The sequence below is a fragment of the Ovis canadensis genome, chromosome 4 (genome assembly GCF_042477335.2).
Source record: "Ovis canadensis isolate MfBH-ARS-UI-01 breed Bighorn chromosome 4, ARS-UI_OviCan_v2, whole genome shotgun sequence".
In the NCBI taxonomy this organism is placed as follows: Eukaryota; Metazoa; Chordata; class Mammalia; order Artiodactyla; family Bovidae; genus Ovis; species Ovis canadensis.
The window spans coordinates 66,003,546-66,028,912 of NC_091248.1; the positions used below are offsets into that span (position 1 = coordinate 66,003,546).

Sequence of the window (25,367 nt, forward strand, 5' to 3'; positions counted from 1 at the left end):
ATGATATATCACTAAATGAAGAACGAACAAAACAAATGTATCACACAGATTGTGATTTTGGTAATACAAATGTACGTGTAATAATTAAAAGCATTGGAAGGTCACAGATTGAATGTTAATGGTGGAAAATACTTGACCTTATGGAGATTTTTCCACTTTTTCTATGCTTTCCAAGTTTTCTGTAATAAGCATTTTAATAGTTTAACTCTCTCTACATATATATGTGTGTGTGTGTGTGTATAAAAACAAAACTATTTTCTAGACTCGCATCAGAAACATAAAAAGCAAATCACACAGACAAGATAACCAGGGAGAGCAACTTTTCATGTCTTCAGTGCTTTGGTGCAACTGGCTCTGAAAGAGGCTTTAAGCTTAGAAATGATGTGTTAAAAACATCAGTAAAGGGCCCAGAGAATAAACTAGTTCTACTGGGAAGCCATGCTGCATCCTCTGAGTTTCAGTGATGTCCACTCCCTGGAGTCAGTAAGACATATGCTGGAATAGAACAGAGATGCCTGCAGGGGACCACGGCTTGCTCTGACCATGCTGCAGTGGGGCCTCAGGAGCACAGTCCTTTGCCCCAGCCCCACTGCTCATCTGCTCCCTGCTCCCTTAAACTGCTGCTTGAATCCTGTCTCCACTATTCTGCTAAGAGGCCTCGGACAAGTTATGCAATTTTTTCAAACTCAGTTTGCTCATCTGTTAAAACAGAATAATAAAAATAACTTCTTGCTGCTTTAACTTCTGTATACTACCTAGGATAATACTTGTAAAGCATTCACACAGTTCCTGGCACATGAGTATTCACTAAATAGAAGCTATTTTTTCCTAACCAACAAACAAATGAAGTATTTAAATTACTGTGGAGGGAAGTTGTGTTTCTGTGGATATATGTCCCACAGACGACTGAATCTGTTTCTCAGTAAAATACTTCAGCAATTTTATAGTAGTAGCAGTTCAGCTAAAGAGAACTGGCTGCCAGGGGTCATCAACTGACCAGTATGAAGACAAGCACAAAGCAAAGCTGAAATGTCAAATTCAGCCTGGTGAGCTGTAGCACCACCCACGGGTCCTCTTCTCAATCTCACTGCTTCTTGCTGGTTCACTTACCTATTCATTAGCTACTTTGCTTCATTCATAAAATACAGCATGTCCACAAGTATATCCCAAGAAAAATTATGGGAGTGCTGTACCCCAAGGGCACAGATATAGCAGTGGCCACATGTTCCGCATACATGCCCAGCCATATCTGACTCTTTGCGACCCTATGGACTATAGCCCACCAGGCTCCTCTGTCCATGGGATTCTCCAGACCAGGAATACTGGAGTGGGTTGCCATTTCCTCCTCCAGGGGATCTTCCTGGGATGGAACCTGGATCTCCTACAGCTCTTGCACTGGCAAGCGGGGTCTGTGCCACCTTGGAAGCCCATAGCAGTAGCCACAGTGTTCTCCAATGACACATGCGGGAGGACCCATAGTTTACCCCAGGGGCACAGATATGGGCACATCCACAAGTCACCTCAAGTGTATGGACACGATCAGGTCAGGTCCCTACCTTGGTGACCTTTAATCTTTGTAGGAGTGTGAGTGTGAGAGAGAGAGAAAGAGTGTATGTACGTGTGTGTGTGTGTGTGAGAGTGTGTGAGAACATGCATGTGTGCACACATGTACAGACCAAGAAACAATAAAATTCAACATTATGATTGTCTTAGTAAGAGGCATATACTTAGTACTAAGGAAGGAATATTGTCTCTGGGACAGCTTCACAGAAAGAGGAAAATATGAGTCAGTCTTACTAAATAAACAAGAGTTTAACTATAAAGATGAGGGGAGGTGGAAGCCATTGTAAGGATGGGTCAAAGCATCACAGGGCATAATGGGTTTGCAGTCTTGAAGGGCTTGAGTACTAACCTGACGGGAATGGCCAACTCTGATGAAGCACTAACACATGTCAAGCATACTTATCTCAGGTACTCCTTACAACTGTGTGAGGGAGCTGATATTATTATTCCTATTTTACAGATGAAAAAAAAAAAAGGACACTTTGGGAAGTTAAATAGCTTGCCCAGGGCTGCACGATCTGTGTGTGATGGAGCCCATCCTGGAACTCAGGTTTCATGCTGCTCTCCAGGGGGTGAAGCAGGAAACGTGGATGTAAAAGGCCTTGCGGGATTGGCTCCAGAGTACAACCTTTCCCCTGAGTTATTCTGTGGTTTTCAAACTGCGAGACCCTGAAAATTCCGTTTTGAAGAAAAAAAGAAACGTAACACAGAATGTGAAGTTGATGTAAAGCAAAGCTGTGGGGGATCTTAAGGGAAGCACCCAAGACGGACCGAAGACTCTAATAGCTCCTAGGCCGAGTCTGAAAACCCCTGCAGTAGGCACTGGGAAGAGAGTTGGTACAGTTTGTACCAAAGTTTCTCCATAAAGAAATGGGTAAGTCATGTGTAGCAGCACCAGATAGGGAACAGACTAAGGTTGGCAAAGTCTTAAAAAGCTCCTGTCCAAGTGAGGGCCGATGAGACTGAAGAGGGGGACTTCCCCTGGACTTGCCACCTGGCTGAGTCTGAGGATGAGAGAAGGACTCAAGGTGATTGAGATATTTCTAATTTAGGAAACTACCATAATGGGAGATCATCAGCTAAGATAAAGACACCAGCGGAGGAAGAGGCTTAGTAGTGGGAAGATAACAGAAACAGCTGAAGTGCCTACAAAACACCTCTGGAGTGATGGCCTGAAGGGGGGAGTGAAGGCATGCCGGTCTGGGTGTGCAGGGAGCAGAGAGGCAGAAAAAGTGGGAGTACACGAGGTCTCCCAGGAGGGCTTCCAGAAGGAAAGGAGGGAACTGAGGACCAACCTGAGGGAGGGCAGGGAGGAAGCGCTGCAGGAGGAGAGCCCGGAGAGGCAGCAGCGGCACAGGGAGAAGGTGGCTCAGAGCCAAGATGACCTCGATCTAGAACGTGGTCGGTGGGACCAGAGGCTGAGGAAACATCAGATAGGATGAGCTGGGGGAAGAGGGTGCTCTGGCTGGGAGTACCCTCTGTGGAAGCAGCTACACTGCTTTTTGTTAAAGAGAGAGACCTCTTAGAAACTTTCTGTTTTTGAGAAATGTGGCTAAAACTGGTTTGTGTTCATTTTTCCCTGGGTCCTATTTCCACAATACATTCTCCTTTCTCTAATCCAAAAAAGCTTTGGAACAAAATATGACTCAAGTCAAAGAAACTTATATTGAAATAATAATATTTCTGAAATGTACCATCAACATACAATATCATAGACAATCTGCCAGGGTATTCTGAGTTTCTGCTTCCACGCTTCAAGCACTTTTAAATGCTAAAACCCACGACACATTTTGTTTCCTAAATTTGATTAAAAAGCAATTTTATACTCTGTCAATCAGCTTTACTAAGATATAAAGGGAGGATTACATTAGTGTTTGCAAGAAACAGAATTTCCATCACTATAACAAGGTCCCGTGGATACACCATTAGCATATACATTTACCAGGATGCTTTTCCCCACAAAGCTCTAGAAATCCCCATGAAATTTTAGATTAACATGAGATGAACTTTTCTTTTAAAAAAAATGCAAAATTTTTAATGGGAGTTTATTTCTGTCATAACATTCTTCATTCTTCCCTCTACATTTTCTTACGCCTTTCCTTCCATGCTCCTTTTATCATTTAAAAACTAGACTCTAAAAAAAAAATAAAAATAAAAAAATAAAAACTAGACCCTCACCTCAAAGTTCTGTGGCAGGCGCCCAGGCTGCCCTGTTGCTGACTGAGGGTCAGGAGTGTGGCGAGCCCCTTTCTGCCAGCACCTTCAGGATGCCTATGCACCCCCTGCAGGCCCCTGGGGGTGGCTAGGAAGACAAGCCTGAGATTTAGCAGCACTGGGATTTTAGGCAAGATGAAGAGGAAAGTTTTCCCCCTTTGGTCCTGGTGATTTTTCTTGATTTTTCTCCCTTAACAGCTCTACCCACAGCACCCAAGTAACTCCAACCACCCAGGGCTCAGAATGGGTGTGGGGCCTCCTGTTCTATGGGTAGGACCTCACGAGTTTGGGACTGTCCTGTGGTGATGGGAGTGGCTCCCAGGTTTCTGTTATTTTTTAAACTGTATGAAGAGGTGCCTTGGGGTTGCAGGGCTACCAGCCTTCTCATCCCAGTTTCAACCAGAGTGATTCTACTTTTAATTACTTTGTTCATTGAGGTTTCACATAAGATTGCAATAGGAGGGAAAAAACTGTTTATTGCCTTAAAAATAATAAATCATTATTAACTAGTTTGTTGGTGTTTGGTTTGGGATTTTTTTGGTGGTGGTAAGTAGGAATGACTGTGCTAGAATAAGGGTACAAGGTAGAGGTCGGAAATGGGTAACTCTTAGTCACAAGTGAAGGACTTAGCCAGCAGTTACAAACCAGAAATTCATGAAGACAACAGCTGCATCCGGAACGTGCTAGAGCCTCTTCCAGGTCTGGAGGCTGAGGAGAACCTGTGGGCACTCCAGGTCGAGGCACTGTAGCGCCACTGTTCCTCTCTCTGACTATACTTCTTCAGACTATGGCAGTCTAAGAAGTATCATTAAAGTACATTTCTAAACAGCCTGTGCTTGGCCAGCATGCAAGTGCAGAAACAGCTGAAGGTAGAAGGGAAGAGGCGATGAAAGGACCAGCACATACTGCACACCTACTATGTTCTGAACAAGTTACACGGTGTAATTCCACTTACTTTTCATCAGTCTTATGAAGCCTTTATTCTTATCCCCATTTTATCAAAACAAGAAACCTGGCAGGGAGCTAATTAACTCTTCCTTCCCATACTTTCCTCTGGTCTTGTGGACAGGAAGTGGGAATTCTTGTTTCAAATACTTTTGAACTTCTCCAAAAATACTTGATGAGTCTGCCTACTTATGTTCATACCCCTTGCATCATCATTGTAATTAACATTTTCCCAGTAATAATAGGAACTCTACATACTGGGCCTGATAAACAAGAATAAACACACACGGCTGACGATGTTCCATGTTACTAGCAGTGGCAAAGAAATACAAACTAAAACAACAGATTTATATCTGTCTGTACTTAATAAAAATCATAATTTCTATTTTCCTTCTTTTTTTTTTTTTTTTTCGGTTTTAGACAAACTGCTCCATGCTGGTGAGAGTGTGATAAAATGGAAAAGTAAGAGTTACCAGCCGATGAGAGTGTAAACTGCTATAATTTTTTTGGTAAGCAATTCAGCAATAAATATTAAGAACCCTGAATGCTTCTGTATGTTATTCAGTCATTCTTATTATGTAAATTTATCCTAAGATAAATTTAATAATCTTAAAGACCAAAAAAATCTTTATGCCCAAAGACATTCACTAGTTGAGATGACCTCAAACTGATGCCTACAATTAGAGAACACAAAAAACAAATCATTCTCTTCAACAAATGGTGCTGAAAAACCTGGATATCCACATGCAAAAGAATAAAACTGCACCTATATTTTACACCATAGGCAAAAATCAACTCAAAATGCATTAAGACTTAAACACATAGGAAAAGCTTCCTAACACTGGGTCTTGGCAGTGATGGCTTGGATATGATACCAAAAGCACTGGCAACAAAAGCAAAGTAGACAAGTGGGACCACATTAAAATGAAAAGCTCTTGCATAGTCAAGGAAACAACAGAACAGGCAACCTATGAAATGGGAGAAAACATTTGTAAACCATATCTGAAGAGAAGTTAATATCCAAATAAATAATGGAACCCCAACTCAGTGAAAATGATCTGATTTAAGAGTCAGCAAAGGACTTGAATAGCCATTTCTTCAAAGAAGACATACATGATCAACAGGTACATGAAAGGGTAACATCAGAGACCATCAGGAAAATGCAAATCAAAACCACAATGAGATACCACCTCACACATATTAGACTGGGCTTCCCTGTTGGCTCAGAGGTTAAAGCCGTCTGCCTGGAATGGCTACTATCAAAAAATTGAATATGACAAGTGTTAGCACGGAAGTGAAGAAACTAGAATTCCTGTGCACAGTTTGGGGGCAGGATGTAAAATGGGACAGCCAATATGAAGACCCCTCAAAAAATAAAAAATATGATCCAAAAATCACACTTCTGGGGATTCATCTAAAAGAACTGAAAACAGAACTGAAGAGATATTTGCACTCCCATGTTCACTGCAACATTATTCACAATAGTAATGAAGTGGAAACAATCTAATTTTCCATCAACGAATGCATAAAGAAAGAAAACATGGTGTATACATATAAACACACATACACACCATACTGGAATATTGTTCAGTCTTAAAAAGGCAGGAAATTCTGCTTTGTGCAACAAAATGGATGAACTTGGACCATCATGCAAAGTGAGATAAACTAGTCACAGAAGGACAAATAATGCATGATTCCACCTGTATGAGGTAGCTAAAGTAGTCAAATGCATAGAAGCAGAAAGTAGAATGATTGTTAGCAGGACCTGGGAGGAAGGAGAAATGCTGAGTTGCTGTTCAGTTGGCATATAGTTTCAGTCACGAAGAAGAAAAGATTCTAGAGATCTGCAGTACTACTATGGGCTTATAGTTAACAACACTATGCTTACACTTAAAAATTTCTTAAGAGGGTAAATTTTATGTTATATACTTTTTATCATGAAAAAGGAGGTAAATCATCCAGAAAATATTTTTAAATTTTTGAAAGCACATGGCTAAAGACTTGGACTTTACTGTGAAGCTAGAGGATAACCATTTTAAGGTCAAAGAACTCTGAAAATCTGATGATCCTCCCCAAGAAGGAGTAAACATACCCCGATTCCCAACCATAAGATTATATTTAAGACTATTTTCTACCTGCCTTTTTTCTATGCATTTTTTTTAATACTTAGGAATCACAATCACACAGCATATTCATATTTTTTAAAATTAACATGGGACTGTTCAGTTGGAGTATATGGTTGGGAATTAGGGATATATTTACTCCTTCTGGTGACTTCCCTGGTGGCTCAGATGGTAAAACATCTGCCTACAATGTGGGAGACCTGAGTTCAATCCCTGGGTCAGGAAGATCTCCTGGAGAAGGGAATGGCAACCCACTCCAGTATTCTTGCTGCACACCACCCACCCCCCCGGCCCCAAAAAGCGGCTCAAAGAAATATTTTTGGCTTCCCTGGTGGCTTAGAGGGTAAAGCATTCGCCTGCAATGTGGGAGACCCGGGTTCAATCCCTGAGTTGGGAAGATCCCCTGGAGAAGGAAATGACAACCCACTTCATTACTCTTGCCTGGAAAATCCCATGGACCGAGGAGCTTGGGAGGCTGCAGCCCATGGGGTCGCAAAGAGTTGGACACGACTGAGTGACTTCACTTCACTTACTCCTCTAGATATGGGGGCTTCCCTGGTGGCTCGGTTGGTAAAGAATCTACCTACAATGCAGGAGACATGGGTTCGATCCTTGGGTTGGGAAGATCCTCTGGAGAAAGAAATGTCAACCCACTTTAGTATTCTTGCCTGGAGAATCCCATGGACAGAGAAGAGCCTAGCGGGCTACAGTCCATGGGGTCGCAAGAGTCAGACACGACTTAGTGACTAAACCACCACCACCGTGACTAGATATGAAGGGATTATGAATGATTTCTTTACTCTTTTCTCAAATATATATATATACATAATACCACTATGGTGGGAAACGGAGAAGGCAATGGCAACCCACTCAGTACTCTTGCCTGGAAAATCCCATGGGCGGAGAAGCCTGGTAGGCTGCAGTCCATGGGGTCACTAAGAGTTGGACACGACTGAGCAACTTCAGTTTCACTTCTCACTTTCATGCATTGGAGAAGGAAATGGCAACCCACTCCAGTGTTCTTGCCTGGAGAATCCCAGGGATGGGGGAGCCTGGTGGGCTGATGTCTATGGGGTCACAAAGAGTCGGACACGACTGAAGCGACTTAGCAGCAGCAGTAGCATGGAAGGAAAAACCATACCTAATGCAGCTTGTAACAAACCAATAATTTAGTCATTTTTGGGACATTTGTAAAAGTGAAATTTATCTTTAGCACCCTGAAGGAGTGAATGCAACATCCTCCAAACCAAAAATGCATCTCTTCACAGCGAGAGCCTTGAGATGAAGGTGTGGCATACTAAGAGCACATAAACTCATTAGCTTAGATCTGTGTAAAGATCACTGATAGAAATGTACCCCTCCTTGTCAGGCTGAGCAAGAGCAGAGCAGGTGGGAAAGCAATCTGTAGGGAAAGCAGAAGAAGAAAACTGAAGCTAAAAATCCATTAAACAATAGATAGCAATACAATGTAACAATACAAAATATAGAACCGAGCTGGCCCTTCATTGGTCCAGCATTACATGGTGAAGGACAGTGAAGCCTGGCATGCTGCAGTCCATGGGGTTGCAGAGTCAGACACGACTGAGCGACAGAACAACAACAACATGAGGGAAATTTTCTTTAAAATATGGAGAAACCCTCTTTAAACTCAAAACTCCTATTTTAAGCATATTGAATGGGAAACTCCCCTAATGGTTTAAAGCTTTGTCTTTTTGAACTGTGTACCCAGGTCTTGAAAATCACCAGCATGATTAAGATCCTAAGACCCCCTCATCAAACTCAAAAGAGGTGACCAGTAGGTACATAATCAGTGCGCTGTAGTGAGAGACCAGAGGGGAAGAATGATTCTGGGATGGGGAGGTACATGCTCCCCAGTGGTGACTTGTAATAGTTGGGGTGAAGGGTGAGGAGGATGGCCCATTGGAAGGAACTAGGGAAAAATGAAAAGACAAGTTGGATTAGTTCATAAGAAGTCCTGAAAAACTATCCAAGGAGCTGACACCTTCTGTAGGGCTGGAGACACAGCTGCACTTCCTCGGGAAGGGAGTAACACAATTTGATGGCAGTGTGAGTCTATGGGGTGCTTCCTCCGTATACTTTGCTGCAATCTAAAGCTTTAGAAATCATGTTTGGAATCAAACAACTTTGAGGCTCTCCTTCAGAACAAAAATCCACAACTTTGTACTATTGTTATTTATTTCTCAGTCCTGTGGTGTGGTTAGGAGCAGTACTCTCTATTCTTTATGTTTGCAGGTGAAGAGAGTTCCTAGGAATAACCCTCCTGGGGTAAATAACTAATATTTATCACTGGACATTGAAATATTAACTATTCTTACTGGGGTTGGAACTAAACTATAAATTTATGGAAGGCAATTCACAGTTATCATAGTTGGTATTTTTTCTCCTTCCAAGCAGGCTGTAATTGGGTAAAACAGCATGTATATACTGAAAATTCCAGGGGTAGGCCACTGAAAACTTCTTGTGAAAGAGGAAAAGAAACTATGGAAGTAAGTAAGACACGATAACACCCTGAAGAAATCTGGATTGTCCACAGGAATCAAGTGCCTTGGGAGGGGATGAGGCTGCCATCATTTGAAGGTTAGTGCCTAGGCTGGTCTGCCACCTGGCAGGATCTGAGAGACAGTGGAGGGAGATGTTTAAGAGCTAGATAACCCAGAATCAGTTCAGGCTCTGTCATTTACTTATGGCGTAGCAGGGATAACAGTATCACAGTGTTGTTATGAAAAATAAATAAGATGGCATATGTGGTTCAGTTAGCACTGTGCTTGCCACACATTAAACATTGCTATTGCTACTGCTAAGTCACTTCAGTCGTGTTCGACTCTGTGCGACCCCGTAGACGGCAGCCCACCAGGCTCCCCCGTCCCTGGGATTCTCTAGGCAAGAACACTGGAGTGGGTTGCCATTTCCTTCTCCAGTGCATGAAAGTGAAAAGAAAGTGAAGTCGCTCAGTTGTGTCCGACTCCTCGCGACCCCATTGACTGCAGCCCACCAGGCTCCTCCATCCATGGGATTTTCCAGGCAAGAGTACCGGAGTGGGGTGCCATTGCCTTCTCCACAGTAAACATTAACAGATATCAATAATAAACATAACTTTCATAGAATCATTATGAGAGATTTAAGCTTAAAATCTTGGAGGCATCCCACATGACATTTAAAGTTCCTTCTTACTAACAGAATCTTAAGTGTTTATACCCTCCACTGATGTCTCATTAGAATTAAGGCTACTCTCTGCCTGAAAAGGCACCCATATACATACACACCAAGGGAACATTTCATGCAAAGATAGGCTCGATAAAGGACAGGAATGGTATGAACCTAACAGAAGCAGAAGATATTAAGAAGAATACACAGAAGAACTGTACAAAAAAGATCTTCACGACCCAGATAATCATGATGATGTGATCACTCATCTAGAGCCAGACATCTTGGAATGTGAAGTCAAGTGGGCCTTAGAAAGCATCACTACGAACAAAGCTAGTGGAGGTGATGGAATTTCAGTTGAGCTGTTTTAAATCCTGAAAGATGATGCTGTCAAAGTGCTGCACTCAATATGCCAGCAAATTTGGAAAATTCAGCAGTGGCCACAGGACTGGAAAAGGTCAGTTTTCATTCCAATTCCAAAGAAAGGCAATGCCAAAGAATGCTCAAACTACCACACAATTGCACTCATCTCACATGCTAGTAAAGTAATGCTCAAAATTCTCCAAGCCAGGCTTCAGCAATACGTGAACCGTGAACTCCCTGATGTTCAAGCTGGTTTTAGAAAAGGCAGAGGAACCAGAGATCAAATTGCCAACATCCGCTGGATCATGGAAAAAGCAAGAGAGTTCCAGAAAAACATCTATTTCTGCTTTATTCACTATGCCAAAGCCTTTGACTGTGTGGATCACAATAAACTGGAAAATTCTGAAAGAGATGGAAATACCAGACCACCTGACCTGCCTCTTGAGAAATCTGTATGCAGGTCAGGAAGTAACAGTTAGAACTGGACATGGAACAACAGACTGGTTCCAAATAGGAAAAGGAGTACATCAAGGCTGTGTATTGTCACCCTGCTTATTTAACTTATATGCAGAGTACATCATGAGAAACGCTGGACTGGAAGAAACACAAGCTGGAATCAAGATTGCCGGGAGAAATATCAATAACCTCAGATATGCAGATGACACCACCCTTATGGCAGAAAGTGAAGAGGAGCTAAAAAGCCTCTTGATGAAAGTGAAAGAGGAGAGTGAAAAAGTTGGCTTAAAGCTCAACATTCAGAAAATGAAGATCATGGCATCCGGTCCCATCACTTCACGGGAAATAGATGGGAAAACAGTGGAAACAGTGTCAGCCTATTTTTTGGGGCTCCAAAATCACTGCAGATGGTGACTGCAGCCATGAAATTAAAAGACGCTTACTCCTTGGAAGAAAAGTTATGACCAACCTAGATAGTATATTCAAAAGCAGAGACATTACTTTGCTGACTAAGGTCCGTCTAATCAAGGCTATGGTTTTTCCAGTGGTCATGTATGGATGTGAGAGTTGGACTGTGAAGAAGGCTGAGCGCCGAAGAATTGATGCTTTTGAACTATGGTGTTGGAGAAGACTCTTGAGAGTCCCTTGGACTGCAAGGAGATCCAACCAGTCCATTCTGAAGGAGAACAGCCCTGGGATTTCTTTGGAAGAAATGATGCTAAAGCTGAAACTCCAGTACTTTGGCCACCTCATGCAAAGAGCTGACTCATTGGAAAAGACTCTGATCCTGGGAGGGATTGGGGGCTGGAGGAGAAGGGGACGACCGAGGATGAGATGGCTGGATGGCATCACTGACTCGATGGATGTGAGTCTGAGTGAACTCTGGGAGATGGTGATGAACAGGGAGGCCTGGCGTGCTGCGATTCATGGAGTTGCAGAGAGTTGGACACGACTGAGCAACTGAACTGAACTGATACATACACACACACACACACATGCATGTGTACACGCATGCACATTTGTGTGTGCATGTCTACTAAAGTATTAGGAAGCAGTCCCAACAAATAGAACATGTATAAAAGATATTACTAGCAGTCTGCATATGTACACATGTACCAGAGATTTCATTGGAAGGACTGATGCTGAGGCTGAAACTCCAATACTTTGGCCACCTCACGCGAAGAGCTGACTCATTGGAAAAGACTCTGATGCTGGGAGGGATTGGGGGCAGGAGGAGAAGGGGACGACACAGAATGAGATGGCTGGATGGTATCACTGACTCGATGCACATGAGTTTGGGTGAACTCCGGGAGTTGGTGATGGACAGGGAGGCCTGGCGTGCTGCAGTTTGTGGGGTCGCAAAGAGTCGGACATGACTGAGAGACTGAACTGAACTGAACCAGAGGTTTGTGATTAACTCTGCATATATGAGGTCAGTGATTCATGGGGCTTTTTCCCCATAGAAATGTAAATAATGAGGAGGATCTGGAAACAAGTTTTCTCCTCAGCACAATCATCAGTAAAGCAAAGTGGCAGAGAATCAGTTTATTCCCATGTCCTATTGGTTTAATGACTGGAAGCTAGAGTGAAATCAAATATTCTCAACTTGTTCTAATTATTTCCACTTTTATAAGACTTATATTTTGCAACTAGAATACTAGTTGACTGAGTCAAATTCTTCCATGGCAGCTTTAAAGTATTTCTTAGGGCTCTTATTACTCTTCTGGAGGCTCAACCATTTAAGACCATTATCTAGAATTAAATGACAGCTTCAGTTAAAATGTCTAATCAACAAGCATTGTTCCAAGGATTGCTGCAGTTTTCTAGCTTGTGTCTCAGGATGACAAGGCTTAGGCCGGTATAACCGAAAAAGTTAAGACTTAGGTCCCATACTTGAAGAGCTGCCAACAAGCCAAATATCAATAATTTTAATGATTTACAAATATATGGCACGCTAAAGTATTTTCAAAGAACTTTAAATATATCATCTCACTTGATCGTTATCAGAGAACATAGGAGAGGCTTATATTTTTATCTTCACTTGGAGGACAAGGGAAAACTTGGAGTTCAGAGATGTTAAACTCAAGATCCCATGATTAGTAAATGACAGAGCCAGAACTGGAACCCAAGTTTTTGTCTCAGAATCTAGGACTCAATTGCCCAATACTGTTTGTAAAAGAGACTTATGTGTGCTCATAAAATAGCTATGTAGTTAGAGAATGGCATTCAATAAATATTAATTGATGACCTAAGTTTACTGTAATTCAGGATAATATTTTCATGATTCATTTTACATTTTAATTAAATTTGATAATACATTTTTAACTTATCTGAAAAGATATTAAATAGATATATATTTTATACCACCCTATATACAATACCTAAGTCTACAAATACTACGCTGCTCATTATCCACTGAGACTACAGTAGATAAATATATCCTTCTGCAAAGGTGGCACTGTGCACCCCTCTTCAGTTTCCTGTTTTGTGAGAAGATGACCATGATCTGAGTAAAATCTTAGGAATGATAGAGATCACCTATCTCTGTCACTCTGGAGATCAACAAAGTAAATTAAAGTAGGTAACTCCATAAGTCATCACACAGGCACACATACACACGCCCCAAACTCACCCTTTTGCTATAGTACTGCAATAAAACAGCCTTATTTTGTCACTGTTCACCAACGGAAATTTTCATCAGACATTCTGCCAAGAAAACTGTCTTGTACCTGATGTGAACTATAGGAGGTTTTCTAGAGGTCAAAATGTGCTTTATAATATCCAGAAACAGAAATGGCCCTCAGCAATAAACCTATCATGGTCTTTGAGCAGGTACTCAAAGACAGGTAATTCATGAACACACACTCTCCTTCTGAATAAAAGATCACAGAAATATCCTCTGCCATGATTTGATTCCCTTAAAATCAAATTGATAAAAAACACAGAGGAAATACTGAATATTTATAAGTTGATCAGTCTTGTGGTTAATAAGACAAATATTTCCTATTAAAATAGCACTCACAAGTCAAAAGAAAATTACTCCATACTGTGAGGTTTTCATTATTTGCTGGCCAATACTGATTAATTATCATTTACTTATGGGCTTTTCTGATAGCTCAGTTGGTAAAGACTCTGCCTGCAATGCAAGAGACCCCGGTTTGATTCCTGGGTCGGGAAGATCTGCTTTGAGAAGGGTTAGGCTACCCACTCCAGTACTCTCGGGCTTTCCTTGTGGCTCAGCTGGTAGAGAATCTACCTGAAATGTGGGAGACCTGGGTTTGACCCCTGGGTTGAGAAGATCCCCTGGAGAAGGGAAAAGATATCACTCCAGTATTCTGGCCTGGAGAATTCCATGGACTGCATAGTCCATGGGGTCGCAAAGAGTCTGACACAACTGCATGACTTTTACTTCATTTCACTTATGGAGACACAGAATTTCATATTAGTAATTTTTTTTTACCACTGCTATTCACAGCAAGGTTCATTTCTCCAGTTGGTTCTAAGTAAGACCATAACTGATGTGCAGTTCCTATCAAATGCATCAGCATCCTTGGGGATCTCCATATTTTGCCAATTTCAGGCTTCCTGATCTGGCCTGCCTAAGCTAGATCTATCAATTTACCTTTACTATAAGAAGCCCCCAAATGGGCCCCAAAGCCTCTTGAATGTAGCTTTTGCTTAAAAATGAGGCTAATAAGCATAGCCTATGCAGGGCCTCAACCAAAATTCACTGGTTGCAATTCAGTCTTTTCAGAACTGGGTGTATTCGAGGCATGACATTGTGGTCACCACATACTCTCTGCTCTCATAACGAGCTCCTATGGGGATTCCACAGACTCACTTTTGGCACGTGAGGGTTGAATTCCACAGCTCTGTGAATGGCCTCTACCGCATTCATCTCTGCTGTGCTCAGCCCCCGCCGAGATGCAGCCTCAGGAGAGAATCTGAAAAGCAGAAAGACAAACACCATCCAGTTGGGACCACTGCTTGGGCATTAACCCGGAAAGGCATCCACACATCAAGGGCCCAGAAAAACCACAGCGAGCCAAAGGCATGAGCTCTCCAAACCTCCACTGCATCAGACCTCTGAGAGACCCTTCAGACAGAGGCCAACAAAAACCCCAGCAGAAGCAGAAAGCGTGCTTGTGTCTAATCATGGAAGGAATTCAATTCAGCTGTCAAGTCTCTCTGTCTAAATAGCTAATCTAAGTTTTCTAGGAGGTACCTGCTTAGGTCAGGGGAGGAGGGAGGACTGACAAGGGCAGACAGTGTAGGAAAAAGAGAAAACTAGGTTACAGAAGAGCGCACTTGGTTAAAAACAGAACTGGGGAGAATTTTAAAGGAGGCTCCCAACCCCATGTCAGTGCTGCGATGGAGGGTTAAGTCTTGCAGCTTCAGAAGCAGGCGAGCCTGCTGGGGGCCATTCCGGCAGGGGGCGTGTGCATGCCCAAACTGCGGGCAAGACACCTGCCCGAGTGAATGAAAAAAACCAGACCATGCAATCTCTTTCTCACCTCACACCCAGGGCTAACTCCAGAGCTGTGCTTGGCAGGCAGACACCACAGGGGAAGCTGTGACAACCCTGGCCCTGCCCTCCCAAGCTGGAGTCGCTGTGTAGGGAGAAAAGATGTTGCAGTAGGTACTGGCGATCTACAGGATAAAAAAGAATGAAAGAAAATTACTTCGGTCTTGAAGTGCACACACACTGAACAGCAAACCTGTCTGACACAGCAGAGGCTGTGTTCTTTTCCTGGTATCTGCTTTTCAATGCTCCAGAGGGAGTGGAGTGGGACATATAAGCGTTTATGAATTCAAAACCAGTTAAGCCATCTGTTCTCTTTCACCTGCCAGTCACCTGGTTTATGGAAATTCTCTATGCCGTTGTCACCTGCCTGAATAAAAAGGGCCAAGGTCCCACTGAGATGGTGACTCAAGGTAAAGGAACCCTGGGTGGGGAGTCAGTTTGGAATTGCTGAGATAAAGAATGGGGGATGGCCATCCCCTTTTACTGTATTACATCTCTGTTATGACCACTACCCCATTCTGGACTGCTGGAGGAAGAGGAATACGCCAAAAAAAAAAAAAAAAAAAAAAGAATCGAAGAAGGCATTTTTGTGTAAGTCTCAAGCAGGCCTTTTGGTATCTGTGGTCTGGCAAAAAAAAAAGAAAAAGAAAAAAAAAGGAAAAAAGTCACCTCAGAGGCATGGAATTTCATACAAATCCCTCTTTAGGGACCCATTCACCATTACAATTCCTGGGTATATGCATTCCCTCCTTCTAGTAGTGAAAGGAAAGATCAGCAGGTTTTGGAAAATGCATGCTTATAAGCAGGGGTCTCACAGACTAAGGAAAACTTCCAGAGAAACCCTCAGACACAAAGCGTCTCCTTCAGTCCAGACTGACACCTAGTACCGCCAGGTCACTATCCACTTACTTGTCAGAGACAGCTCTTGCTTTGAGCAAGGCAGCGGTGTAGCATATTGTTGCCGACTTTGGTAAGCTTATATCTGTCAGAGAGAAAAGAAAAGTAGGAGCTGTTATACCTTTGTAGAAACAAAGAGCAATAATTTTAAATACACTAGCATTTTAATCATATAAGCCTAATAAAGCACAAGTTAAGAATATGTCAATCAATGTATACAGTACACAGCTGTTTATGTATCTGGGTGGTATGTGACAAACAAGGTAATTCATTTTTCTGTAAGTAATTCATGTTTAAAGCCCACCACACTGTCTGGCAATCATCTTCTGTTTTAAAACGTATATTTTCATATGTTGAGTTTAAGCAGAGAATAGCTATAAATACATAAAATAAGTATTACATGAATAGCCTTGATATTAAGAAAGGCAAATAGGACCTCTTTGTTACTTATAAAATTTCTTAAGAGGTATATGAAATACTAAAGTGAAGAAAAAAATGTTACCTGGATTTTTTAAAAATATAAGTATTTTAGTGATAAATCAATTTATTTTAAAAACCTATTATTTAAAAATTTAAACCTGGTTTAAATTTAAACCAGATTTCCTTTGCATTAAGCTTCAAGAAATTTATATTCAGTTTTTTTGTTACCCGTGAGAAGAAAAATCTTTATAAAGCTATATACATTTATATGTACATATGAAATCTTTATAAAACTATACAATTTTGTTCATTAAAAACCCATGACAAAGCCCCTTTCAAATTAAGAAGCCTAATCTGTTGCCCAGAAAAACAGGTCCTTTTGGTTTGTATAGATAATTTCAGATGGAGGGGTAAGGATGAGTACCAGATTCCATTTACAGGGAATAGAGCGCAGAGTGCAACTAAGAGTAGATAAACTCAGAGAGGGTAGTCCCTTGATGGGGGGCAGATTTGTATTTAAATTATGATCTTATTTCGTACCAGAACTGTATTTCTTTAACACTCATAGTAATTTATACTACTATGACATAGAAATACTTTCTTAATTCAGACCAGGTAAAAATATGCCATTCTAAGGTGCTACAAAATTCACTCTAGGTTAGAAGAACTCTTAACACTTGGAATTCTCTTCAAGTTTCTTGTAGGGCTGTTTTCAACTTTAGAAGAATGACATTATAGTAGGAATGAAAAGCAAAGTCCATAACTAGACATAAGACAGCAGCAGGAGAAAATAATTTCATAAAAGAAAAACAATCTCTCATTCAATAACCATTATTTACCACCAACTTCAGCATGAGGAATTTCTCTTTGAAGGCAATTTCAATGACATTGATAAAATACAAATAATCAGAGAAAATACCAATACAGAATTGAAAGGGTCAGATGTCTCTGCAATTCTGATCTCATAAGTTATATTCAAACAAAACTTCAGCATCGTAAGCCCAGTATAAAAATGTGCTTGTGACTAAGGAAAAAAAAAAAGGTCAGACACTCATGGATTTGTCTTGTTGTTTTTCCAATATCTAAATATTTAACCACTTCCCAGTGGTGAAGGACAGAGGATCCTGGTGTGCTACAGTCCCTGGGGTTGCAAAAGTCAGACAAGACTTAGCAACTGAACAACAGTATGGGAAATCAGTCCAGGAATCAATTGTCTTGTTTGCTAGGGTCAACTTATTGACTGTTATTAGAAGATAATAAAAAAAGTTGCAGATAATACACATTCTACTTAAAAGTTTAAACCTTTTTCTCTTTTTTTAAGTTCAGACCTTTCGTTTAAACATTATCTAAGCCTGGTTTTCAGGCTTCCCAGGTGGCACTAGTGGTAAGGAGTAAAGTGAAATTCGCTCAGTTGTGTCTGACTCTTTGTGACCCCATGGACTGTATAGTCCATGGAATTCTCCAGGCCAGAATACTAGAGTGGGTAGCCTTTCCCTTCTCCAGGGAATCTTCCCAACCCAGGGATCGAACCCAGGTCTCCCGCATTGCGGGTGGATTCTTTACCAGCTGAGTCACAAGGGAAGCCCAAGAATACTGGAATGGATAGCCTATCCCTTCTCCAGGGGATCTTCCAGACCCAGGAATCGAACCGGAGTCTCCTACACTGCAGGTAGATTCTTTACCAACTGAGCTATGAGGGAAGCCCCATAGCTTCCCTCATGAAGAACCCTCCTGCTAATGCACAAGACATAAGAGAAGCGGGTTCAATCCCTGGGTCAGTTGGGAAGATCCCCTAGAGGAGGGCATGGCAACCCACTCCAGTATTCTTGCCTGGAGAATCCCACGGTCAGAGGAGCCTGGCGGGCTACATTTCATAGGGTCACAAAGAGCTGGACACAACTGCAGCGACTCAGCACGCATGTAAGCTCTGTTTTCACCCTTCATAGAGGGATCTGTGCTTCTTCTGTGTCAGTCTAGAACCTTTCTATGAAATGGGAACAAAGGATTAGTCCTGGAAAGGAGCTGAAATTGAAAATAATGGTCAAAATTATTTGAAGGTGGCAGCCCAAGAGGAAGCCTCACTTGAAAAATGAAAGAAAACCTGCTGCTAAGGATTTAGCTTCTCAGGGAGAAGGATCAGGTTGTTTTGAAGCAAAGGAATACATTCACCTAGTTGGAAATGCAAAAACATATATATGACTGAGGTGTTCCAGCAGAATATTAGAGATGCCTAATCAAAGGCAATCTTTAACCCTTTCACTCCTATAGACAAGACATTCACAACTCTGCAACATTACAACTACTATGGTATATTTTCCCCATTTAAAAAATGTTTACCCTTATTCCTTCATTGTATGTGAAGATGTTGGTAGTATATGTGCATGATCATAATATTTAATTTTAAAAAATATATTTTAGTCAGTATCAAATGGGGGAAGGAAAAATATAAATACCACAATTCTCCACTAGTAGCAAGTTTATTTCATTTGTTACCTCTTTAGTATACTATTTTGCTTTCATTGTTAAACAAAAATGAAAAACTAGCAAACAATTCTTGCATAACTTACTTATATAGTTTCAATATTTTTCTTTTAATTCTGTCAAACCAAGACATCTATTTGGTAATGGCAATCTGTCTCTAAGGAGGGGATGAATCATTATAAAGAAATTGATCCTAAATATCCCTTCAGGTAAAGCATCTTGTTCAAATAAGGCTTTCTTTTACAACATATCTTTGTAAATGACACTTATTTCTGACAACATAAATCAAATGCTTTAACATTTTGCCTACCCAGCAATTCTACATCTAAGGCTTTATCTTAAGGGAAGTCATCATGATTGTGCATGAAGATTTAACCTTAAGGATGTTGACCACAACATTGTTTCTAATGGTAGAAAACTGCAAACAGCCTAAATGTCCAATCATAGGAGAAAGGCTAAGGTGCTACACCATCCACAAGGTGCAATTCTGGGCAGTGATTAAGCTATACGGTAGATAAGTATTTAATGAGCTGGGAAAGTTTCACATTATTGTGTACACATCAATAAGTAAAACAAGTTTATAAAAATTATGATTTCACATATTTTAAGAAAGGCATTTATATACAGAGAGATAAAAAAGCTGGAATCATACATATGAAATATTGAGTTTTATTTCTGGGTGCTGGGATTATAGACAATTTTCTACTGTTTATCTGAATTTCGAAAGCTTCCTGTGATGTGCATGTAATAAGTGAATTTTTAAAGGATAATGATGATGCTAAATAGAAGGATTCCTTTTACTAACTGCCTGAAGCAAGATCATGGGCAAATACATTGGTAGAGCCAGACACAGACAGCATAAACAGACAAAGGCAGAACTTACAGAAAGTGCTGTCAGCCCTGCAGACCTAGAAAATGTATTTACATGCCTTTAAAAAAGTTAGTGTATTCTTTTGCAGTATGCAATTGTTAACCATATTTTAATCTAATAACTGCCTAACATCTAAATCAGAGGCAGGAACTGCATGTTTTGGCACAGTTTTTAAGAAAAACCATATACACTACCTTTAGGAGAAAGCTAATTACTATGGGCTGCTTGCCCCATAAGCACTGCCTTTTTCATTTGGTAGGGAAAATAAAAGACTGAGACTTGCTGGTTGCTGCTTATTATAATTTTTAAAATTATTATTTTGAAATAATTATAGTGTCACAAGGAGTTGCAGCTTCCCTCAAATGGTAACAACTCACAAAACTGTATAATGATATAAAAAACCCAGAGACTGACACTGGTATAGTACTATTAAATCAATTACAGACCTTATTCAGTTTTCACCATTTTTTACATGCATTCCTATAAGTTTGCGGTTCTATGCAATTTCATCCCAAGGCTAGATTCATGTAACCACCACTACTATCAAAACTACAACTTTCCCAAAGGAATTCTCTTATGCTGGCTCTTTATTTGTACCCTTCTCACCCATACCTGTCCCCCAGTGACCACTAATGGTACAGGGAACAGAGCGACTAACAGTAGTGATGAAAACGGCCGTATCAGAAGTTTAAAGCAGGAAATAACACCAAATAAGATGCTTTCCTATACTTCTTATACTTTATTCAGAAATTTTATTTTGAGGAAGAGACTTGAAATTATTCTAAGTCCAATTTGTATGAAGAGACTCTAACTATGCAGTGCTTTTCTGTCTACCACTATTGCCAGGAAGTCTCTTTAAGGATTAGAATCCAAGGAGGAAATGAAAGGAAATAATGAGACATCACATATTTCCATTACTCATTACAGAAAGAAGGAATGCCGATGTCTCTCACTTAAGCTGCTGGCGTTACTTTTCCTTCCACTTCTTTGCCATCTTGTGCTTCATATAGATACTTTTATGAAAAGGGAAGAACTTTCTCTAAGCATCTTAGGCATGTAAAATCAAATAGACATGAAAGACTTTAATTAAAAGCTACAGTCTTGAACTCCACAGAATTAGAATCATAGTGTATGCACTTTCATGTCAGGCTTCTTTCATTCCAAATGATATTTCTGAGGTTCATCCATGTTGTAGCATACACCAGTATCTCAATCCTTTTTATTGCTGAGTAGCATTTCATTGTGTGAACATAGCACAATATGTTTATTCTCTTGCTCATGGCTATTTGGATTGTTTTCCAGTTTTTCACTATTATATAGAAAGCTGTTGTTATCATTCTTGTGTATGTTTTTTCTTATTTTAAAAAAAACCCCTCATTTTTCTTGGATATATAACTGGAAATGGAATTTAGTCAGAAGACAGATAAATGATTGGTGGAGAGTACTCCAAAGAGATTGTGTGAAGTTTGCAAAACTAATATATGGTGAGAGAAGTCAGAAAAATGGTTACAGCTGGGTTGGAGGGGAAAATTCTATGATCCTGGGTGGTGATCACAGAGGTGTGTATTCATAACTGGTGGCTCAGATGGTAAAGAGTCTGCCTGCAGAGTGGGAGACCCAGGTTTGATCCCTGAGTCAGGAAGATCCCCTGAAGAAGAAAATGGCTAACCACTCTAGTATTCTTGCCTGGAGAATCCCATGGAGTGAGGAGCCAGGCAGGTTACAGTCCATGGGGTCACAGAGTCGGACACGACTGAACAACTTTACTCACTCACTCAAACACAACTGAAAAGTCATCCAGCTATATGTTTAAGACTTGTGCATGTTACAGGACATAATTTATATCTCAATTTTAAAAAGGTGAAAAAAAAAAGCCAAACCTATGATCCTGAAGCTGTCTTCTCTCCTTTGCCTTTCATCACTTTGGACCCTCCGTTCCCTCTATGCATCCTTATCTAAAAACTCCTTCTTACTTTAATAAACAGAATCTGATTATTTCTCAAGTTGACCTTTCAACTATTAAGATGGTTAAATTATCTCCTCTAAACCTAATCTTTTCCAGAATAAATACTTCTAGCCCTTTAACTGAAGACACAGTATTCAGAACTTCTCAACTTATTTTTATTACAGAGCCATAAGTGATTTCAAAATATGAGATTTACCACTGTAAATAATCCTTTGGATCCCTGAAACCTGACCAGTACAGAGCCAGGGAAACATGCAGCCTGAGGAGCCCATGGCCACTGTCCCATCTCTGAGTACCAGCAAGGGTGGCCCTGAAGTTGAGCAGCTGAAGCACTTTGTTCCTAAGACTATGTGGTCAACAAACCTTCACTCCACATTCTATCCAGACCAGTTTCACCCAAAGCCAGGTCTTCTCTCTGTTTCTTCAGCCAGGAGAATTTTGGAATCTATGACTCATATGGAATATGAAATCCACATATGACTCCATTAAATTTTAAATCTTAAGATAAAATCTAAACTATTAAATAGTAATGGTTTCAGCATATCATTCCAGCCTATCAGTCATAGTTGTAACTCAACCTATCACCTATAGCTTTGCTCCATACATGTCATAAGTATACCTTCCTTCCTATATGATCATTATCATCATCAAAATTACCGCTAGTTAACATTTATCGAGGGCTTATTAAGTCCCAGACACTGGTGCTAATCACGTACACACATTAATCCTCAGACCAGTAGGTCCTATGAGATAGGACCTATTGCTAGCCCTGTTCAACAGATGGAAAAAGTGAGGAATAGAACAGTTAAGAAATATGACAACACGATACACCTAGAACAAATATGAGCTTCCCCCAGAGTACATGCTTGTTAACTGGGCTATGCTGTCAGCAAGGTCTGATTTAAAAACATACTGACCACAGCAATACCAAGGAGAGAGTCCAGAAATGGTATTCTAGAGATCATCCTGTATTTGCAGTGGCCTGCAATAATCTGTGTGCAACTATTTATTAATCGTTATGACAGGTAAAACTGTGAGGCACTGGAAAGACTTTAAGGAGATACCCCATGTCCAAGGGCAAAGAAGAAGCCCCAGCAAGATGGTAGGAAGGGCAAAATCACGTTTAGAATCAAACATACCTGCCAGAGACATTCAGAGGGCTCAAACAAACCTTGTGTGCACCAGGACCCAAAGACCCCACAGAAACTGGGACAGAACTGTGTTTGAGTGTCTCCTGTGGAGGTACGGGTCAGCAGTGGAGTGCTGCGGGAGCAGGGGCTCAAGGTGCAGGAGCAGGGGCTCAGGGTGAAGCAGACTTGGGTACGGCATAAGCCCTCTTGGAGGAGGTTGCCATCAACCCCATCATATAGCTGTCAGAACCTACACAGGAATGGGGAAATAGATTCTTAGAGGGCACAAACAGAACCTTGTGTGCACCAGAACCCAGGAGAAAGGAGCAGTGACCCCACAAGAGACTGACCAGACTTGCCTGTGAGTGTCCAGGTCTCCAGCAGAGGTGTGGGTCGGTGGTGGCCAGCTGCAGGTTGGGGGCACTGAGTGCAGCAGTGCAGGCATGGGACCTTTTGAAGGAGGTCACCATTATCTTCATCATCTCCACCATCGTTTAGCCCCAGGTGAATAACAGGGAGGGAACACAGGCCCACCCATCAACAGAAAACTGGATTAAAGAATGGCCGCGCCCATCAGAACAAGACCCAGTCTCCCCCTCAGTCAGTCTCTCCATTCAGGAAGCTTCCATAAGCCCCTTATCCTTCTCCATCAGAGTACAGACAGACTGAAAACCACAATCACAGAAAACTAACCAATCTGATCACATGGACCACAGCCTTGTCTGACTCAATGAAATTATGAGCCATGCTGTGTAGGGCCACCCAAGATGGACGGGTCATGGTGGAGAGTTCTGACAAAATGTGGTGCACTGGAGAAGGAAATGGCAAACCATTTCCATATTCTTGTCTTGAGAAGCCCATGAACAATATGAAAAGGCAAAAAGATAGGGCATGGAAAGATGAACTCCCCAGGTCAGTAGGTGCCCAATATGCTACTGGAGATCAGTGGAGAAATAACTCCAGAAAGAATGAAGGGATGGAGCCAAAGCAAAAACAACACCCAGTTGTGGATGTGACTGGTGATGGAAGCAAGATCTGATGCTGTAAACAGCAATATTGCATAGGAACCTGGAATGTCAGGTCCATGAATCAAGGCAAATTAAAAGTGGTCAAACAGGAGACAGCAAGAGTGAACATTGACATTTTAGGAATCAGCGAACTAAAATGAACTGGAATGGGTGAATTTAACTCAGATAACCATAATATCTACTACTGTGGGCAAGAAACCCTTAGAAGAAATGGAGTAGCCATCACAGTCAACAAAAGAGTCCGAAATGCAGTACTTGGATGCAATCTCAAAGACAACAGAATGATCCCTGTTTGTTTCCAAGGCAAACCATTCAATATCACAGTAATCCAAGTCTATGCCCCGACCAGTAATACTGAAGAAGCTGAAGATGAACGGTTCTATGAAGACCTACAAGACCTTCTAGAACTAACACCCCCAAAAGGTGTCCTTTTCATTATAGGGGACTGGAACATAAAAGTTGGAAGTCAAGAGATACCTGGAGTAATAGGCAAATTTGGCCTTGGAGTACGGAATGAAGCAGGGCAAAGGCTAATAGAGTTTTTCCAGTGGTCATAGCAACACCCTCATCCAACAACACAAGAGAAGACTCTACACATGGACCTCACCAGATGGTCAACATCAAAATCAGATTGATTACATTATTTGCAGCCAAAGATGGAGAAGTTCTATAAAGCCAGCTAGAACAAGACCAGGAACTGACTGTGGCTCAGATCATGAACTCTTTATTGCCAAATTCAGACTTAAATTGAAGAAAGTAGGGAAAATCACTAGACCATTCAGGTATGACTTAAAACAAATCCCTTATGATTATACAGCAGAAGCGACAAATAGATTCAAGGGGTTAGATCTAATAGACAGAGTGCCTGAAGAACTACGGATGGAGGTTCGTGACACTGTACAAGAGGCAGGGATTAAGACCATCCCCAAGAAAAAGAAATGCAAAAAGGCAAAATGGTTGTCTGAGGAGGCCTTACAAATAGCTGTGAAGAGAAGAGCCTCTTGATGAAAGTGAAATGGGAGAGTGAAAAGTTGGCTTAAAGCTCAACATTCAGAAAACTAAGATCATGGCATCCGGACCCATCACTTCATGGCAAATAGATGGGGAAACAGTGGAAAGAGTGGCTGACTTTATTTTGGGGGGCTTCAAAATCACTGCAGATGGTGACTGCAGTCATGAAATAAAAACACGCTTACTCCTTGGAATGAAAGTTATGACCA

At 41.2% G+C, this 25,367-nt stretch overlaps 1 protein-coding gene across 22 annotated transcripts in view; it reads right to left on the reverse strand.

The window, feature by feature from the left end:
- Positions 1-25,367, reverse strand: part of ST7 (suppression of tumorigenicity 7) — a 276,264-nt gene that overhangs the window by 30,936 nt on the left and 219,961 nt on the right. For all 22 annotated transcript variants that reach the window (XM_069586679.1, XM_069586677.1, XM_069586685.1 and 19 more), the window contains 2 exons: positions 16,264-16,336; positions 14,671-14,773 (listed from right to left, as the gene is read on the reverse strand). In XM_069586679.1, the coding sequence (XP_069442780.1) occupies positions 14,671-14,773; positions 16,264-16,336 (176 nt within the window). The remainder of the gene's footprint in view (positions 1-14,670; positions 14,774-16,263; positions 16,337-25,367) is intronic.